The sequence below is a fragment of the Pterocles gutturalis genome, unplaced genomic scaffold (genome assembly GCF_000699245.1).
Source record: "Pterocles gutturalis isolate BGI_N339 unplaced genomic scaffold, ASM69924v1 scaffold37053, whole genome shotgun sequence".
NCBI classification, from domain to species: domain Eukaryota; kingdom Metazoa; phylum Chordata; class Aves; order Pterocliformes; family Pteroclidae; genus Pterocles; species Pterocles gutturalis.
The window spans coordinates 17,716-22,673 of NW_010119272.1; the positions used below are offsets into that span (position 1 = coordinate 17,716).

Below are 4,958 nucleotides of genomic sequence, written 5' to 3' on the forward strand. Positions count from 1 at the left end.
AGACCTGGGATCAGCAGCGTGGCTTTAATCCCGGTGTGTTAGCAGGATCATGGGAAAGGCCTCAGGGCTTCTGCAGCTCAGCACTTTGCAGCCTACGATGGAGAGAGAGACCTGCGGAGAACCTCTTTGCATCTCCGTCTGTGGCAAGGAGACGCTGGTTTGCAGAGCTCTGCCTGGCTCTGTGAGCTCAGCCACAGTGCAACAACAGCCAGGGCATGTGCTGGTCCTTAAGACAGGCATTTGCTGCAGCGAAAGGAGATTTCTGCAAGACTCACTGAGTGCATTCCTTCCCTTAGAGGCCAGCGAGCCAGCTTTAGCTGACAGAAGAGCCCACAGGGCCAAAGACAGAAGGGAATACCTCAGAGCCTCTCCAGACCTGTAGAGCAAGTTCCTAAGAGCCAGACTTGCGCAGCAGAAGATGAGGCTGCGTGTCCTCACATCGCAATGTCACGCCGGCGCTTTGGGGCAGGAAACAGCTGTTTGTCTCTTGCTTCCAGAGCGCAGGGCAAGGAGCTTGCTGCGCTCCTGCACGCGGCTTTCTGGGCAGACCGGAGAGTGATCGATGTGTCTGCGATGCTGCCAGGTTACGGAGCCTGTGCGGAGGGCTGGGGTGCACGCTGCGGCTCTGACACCCTGAAAGTGAGTGCTTCTTTGGGCGGTTCTAGGTAATTTGCACCTGCAGTCGAGCTTATCTCCAGCAATCGATGAAGCATCCGTGAGCTCTGGATCTACGGCAACGGCAGAGCTCCTGCTGCTTTGCCAGAGAGACTGCTGAGGATCTGGGTGTTATTGCCAGCATCCTGGATCCGTCATTTCCAGGAAGAAATGAGGGTAGAAAAAGAAAAACAAGTCCCTGACTGATGACCCTCATGTAGAACAACGCTGTTCTCCTACAAACAGCCAGAAGACAATAAATTTCTGGGTCACTGAGTCACTATAAGTAGCGCTTTGTTGCTGAACTGCCTCCAATCATGGGCCACCATGTATTATTAGGTACTTAAAGAGAATGTTCACACTCTTTGCTCATACCCTTGGTGCTTATTTCTGATGAAAAGCGTCCAACCCAAGCAGGGCAGAGAGAGGGTACAGCTGGCACAGAGGAATTCTCAGGAGCACTTTGCTGCTGCTGGCACAACACTACTCTGCGTGACCCCTGGGGCGGTTTCGGGAAGAAGATGTTGAAGAGCACCCTCTCCATTCGGGAGCCCTGCTGATTTCGTGGTGCAGGAGTCTTGGGGGGGAGCTGGCTGGATTCCCAGCTAGTCTGAAACTCTGTCTGAAGTCAATATTGATATCATTGTCTCCAGGCAGGCCAGTGAAATAAGGCCCATGAAACTTGCCACAGAGAGGAAGCAATCTGAATTTGGGGAGAAAATGGATGGAGGGGAGAAGAGAAGGAGATCCAGGCTGTTCGGATCACATCTGAGACATTCCCCCGAGCCCCAGCTGGATCTGCAATGTGCTGCCAGCCAGCAGGGATAGCTGGGGATCTCAGCCTGCTTCTGATTTCTCTATTTCCCCCTTTAGGGCACATCACAAGGAGCCCGATCCTGCGAGATAGCCCAGAGCGTGAAGAGGGCTCCCCTTGGTGCTTCTGCGAGGGGCAAGAGCCGGGCAGTGCCAGCCAGCATGTGCAGACTGATGGAGGGGTGATGCCCATGTCAGGGATGCTCCTGCCCTCTTTTGGCTACATCTTTGTAAGATGCTCAGACAGGAGCAGTTTTTAGGAAGAATTGCTCTTTTTTCTCCCCTTTTTTTGGACAGGAGATCATACGCCAGCCCTGATGCAGGCAGCTGTCAAGGCGGGTTTAGGTCTCTGCTGCTTTCTCTAAGTGGGAGTCGCATCCTAAGACAGACACTGCAGAAGTGGTACCCTCCACCCACGCCAGCACTCTGCTGAGCTCTGTGGACTGGTAAAAGCGGGCCCAGTGAGAAGGAGATCAGTGCAGGGACCAAAAAAACTTCTTTCTCTGCTGAGAAAGGGGTGCCCTGTGTTCACAGATAGAACAAGGGCTAGCTTAATCCCTGGAAAAAAATTCTGCACGGTTTGCTCTGCCCACATCTCTCTGTGTTCCTCATTATCACACTAGTTTGCATCTGTGCAGAAACATCGGAGAAGTTTTCCTCTCCTGGAGGAAAGTCCTGCCCAGTGCCAATGAATCCCGATGAGCCTGGTGCCTCGCGAGTGGTGTGGGATGGAGACATGGGAGGTGGCTGTGATGAGTAGGGACCTCAGTCCAGAACTAGGCACCTGGGAATAGCTCTGTAATTTCAAAGCCTGTGCCATGGAACGACCTAGGCAGCAAAGAGTTAATGTTTTATGGGAATGAGAGGGCTTTGGGTCCTAAGGAGGACAGTTATGCATCTGGCCACGCCAGCTGGTCTCTAGCAGCGTGCCACAGAGCAGTTAGATATCTAAATGCTTTTGGAGAGCTCTGGCGATACTTCTTAGTTAAGGATCCGGAGCCACTTTGACAGTTTGGGTGTAAATCAGGATCCTCGTGAAAATGGGGTCTCAGCTCCTAAGACACATTTGAAAAACACTGCCTATGTACGAAACTAGGAGGTGAGGCAAATTTATCTCCCAGAATGAATCATAGAATCATGGAATCATGGAATCATTAAGGCTGGAAAAGACCTCAGGGATCATCAAGTCCAACTCTCAACCCAACCCCACCCAACCCACTAACCCATGTCCCCAAGCACCACATCGACACGTTTCTTGACCCCCTCCAGGGATGGTGACTCCACCACTGCCCTGGGCAGCCTGTTCCAATGCCTCAGCACTCTTTTGGTGAAATCAGAATTCTGATTTAAAATAGAACTTTCAGGCTTGCTGCTCTTTGTGGAAGTCAGCCCCCCTCCAGCACTGCCAGTGTCACTCCAAAGCACAGAGGCCTCTGGAATCTCCAGCTACATTTCAAGTGCTGATGTGAGTACGAGTGTTTTCTGTGCCTCCTTGCTGGTTGTGCCTTGCTCTGAGCCCATCCGACAGGGATGTAGGGCCAGCAAACAGGCAACAGCAAAACACACTCAGTGGGATGCCAGAGGCGGGCAGGATTTGGTCTGGACTGCCAGATTGTTGTTTTTTAACTGTCTCAAACAGAAGTAACTATATACAGCCTGAGCATCCCTCCTCTGGGGCCCCGGCTGGGCAATTAGAGCTGGGGAGCTGCAGGACTGGGCTAAGGGTATTATCGCTATTATAGGCAATTTATTAAAAGCAGGAAATGCTTTAAAAAAAAAAAAAAAAAAAGAGGAAGAGGCATTTCCATGAGAACAAGAACTTCTAGTGTTAGACAGTAATTGCTAAAAGTTGTAAACAAGGCCTTTGGAAGGTTGTAAATCCACATGCCTCACACCCCTGCGAGCCTGTAATTGCACCGAGGTAGAAGGACATGCTTGCAGAGACGGGTTATCTGCCGAGTCCTCTGCAGACAGATGCTTCCAGCCACGCTTAAGCCAGAAGGCTGCGTTCAAGGGACGGGCACTGGATAGATCCTGAATTATAAAGGATCATCGGAGGTGAAACTGGCTCAGGCATCAACTCTGTCTTGAGTTCCAGGTTCCCAACCTGCCTGACACGGTTTGTGCGAGTGCTGTCTCTTGTACTGCCACTCCTGTACGTTTAGCTGGGATAGATGAGCCCTGTGTGGGACCTACCCCAGCTGGCAGGAGAGCTGCAGGACTGGTATAACAGGATCTCACAGATCTGGGCTAAGGAGCGCTGCCAGAGTTTTCTCACTGGGAACCCAGCCCCACATGTGCCAGAAGTACCCCTGACCCCAGCTCATGGTGTCAGCAACTGGCTGTTGGAAGCAATAAAAGTCCCATGATTTACCTCAAGCTCAGAAAATGTTCCCCATACCAACACCCTCCAACACCAAGAATTTCAAAGGAGTGAGGAGGAGGAGAGAAAACAAGCTTGTCCCATCTCGTTTCCCAAAAGCAGCTCCTGGGTGCTGGGAGCCCGCTGCCTTCGCGCCCCAGCCTGCCCTTCGGATGCGCCCACACTCACGGTGTTGTAGTACTCCGCAATGAACTTGGAGCGCTCAAAGTTGGTTTCACACCAGTCGACATCAGCACTCTGGTAGGAAAATATGCTCGGCATCGTTGGGCCACCTGTGCAACAGGGAGAGGAGCGAGTTAGTCTTGCAACAGGGGAAGGAGCGTGCTGCACACCCGAAGGGAACGGGGAGCAGTGCGCTCTGCCTGCCCCTTGCACACACACGTTGCACCAGCTTACTCCAGCACAGCATCCTTACCCTGCTACGAAAGGCTCATCCTCTTCCCAGCACCCATCACATTGCAGAATATTTCCTCTCTCCCCGCAATGCAAGAGTGACAAGTCACCCTAGGAGATGTTCTTGGATTCTGAGCCTGGGAAGGGTCGCCACCGTCCCATCCGTGGCATTAACATCTCTCATCAGGGGTTGTTGCTGCCACACGATGCTCCCCCATTTCAACCCTCTCCTTGGCACCCTGTCGTCTCCCTTCTCTTCACTTTCTTTATGACTCAGGTCTTTCTGCCAAGAGGACTTCCCTGTACTTTGTGGGCTGTCAGCTCCCTTTTGGGAGTGGACAACTCTACAGGGTTTATTGCTCATTGGCTCTGTTCTCCTTCGTTGTTTCTCAGCATCTTCCCAAGGGCTGGAGCTCACCTTACGTGAACTTAGCCCCGGAGCACCAGCACAGACACCGGGTATTACCGGAGTCCTGGGAGTGTGGAGCAAAGGCACCAGGAGGTGTCTTTTCGCTGTGACTTTGCTTTGAACATGCTCCCATGCAAACTCCGTCCTGTTATCCCAGCGAAAGGCATCAGAGCTTCCCACCTCGAGTGGGCTTTCCAGTGCCAGGTCCCCCAGCCTGGCCTCTGGCAGTGGCAGGAGCTGCAGTTACAAGTGGGATTCTAAAAAAAAAAAACCAAACCAAACTTTTTGCCTTTTTTTCTTCCCCAT

General features: G+C 52.3%; 1 protein-coding gene across 1 annotated transcript in view; it reads right to left on the minus strand.

Annotated features, from left to right (window-relative positions):
* The window catches only part of ACER1 (alkaline ceramidase 1), a 10,041-nt gene extending 5,930 nt beyond the window's left edge, over positions 1-4,111 (minus strand). The window contains exon 1 of the mRNA XM_010076521.1: positions 4,019-4,111. Coding sequence (XP_010074823.1) covers positions 4,019-4,111 — 93 coding nt within the window. The remainder of the gene's footprint in view (positions 1-4,018) is intronic.
* Between the last annotated feature and the right edge of the window lie 847 nt (positions 4,112-4,958).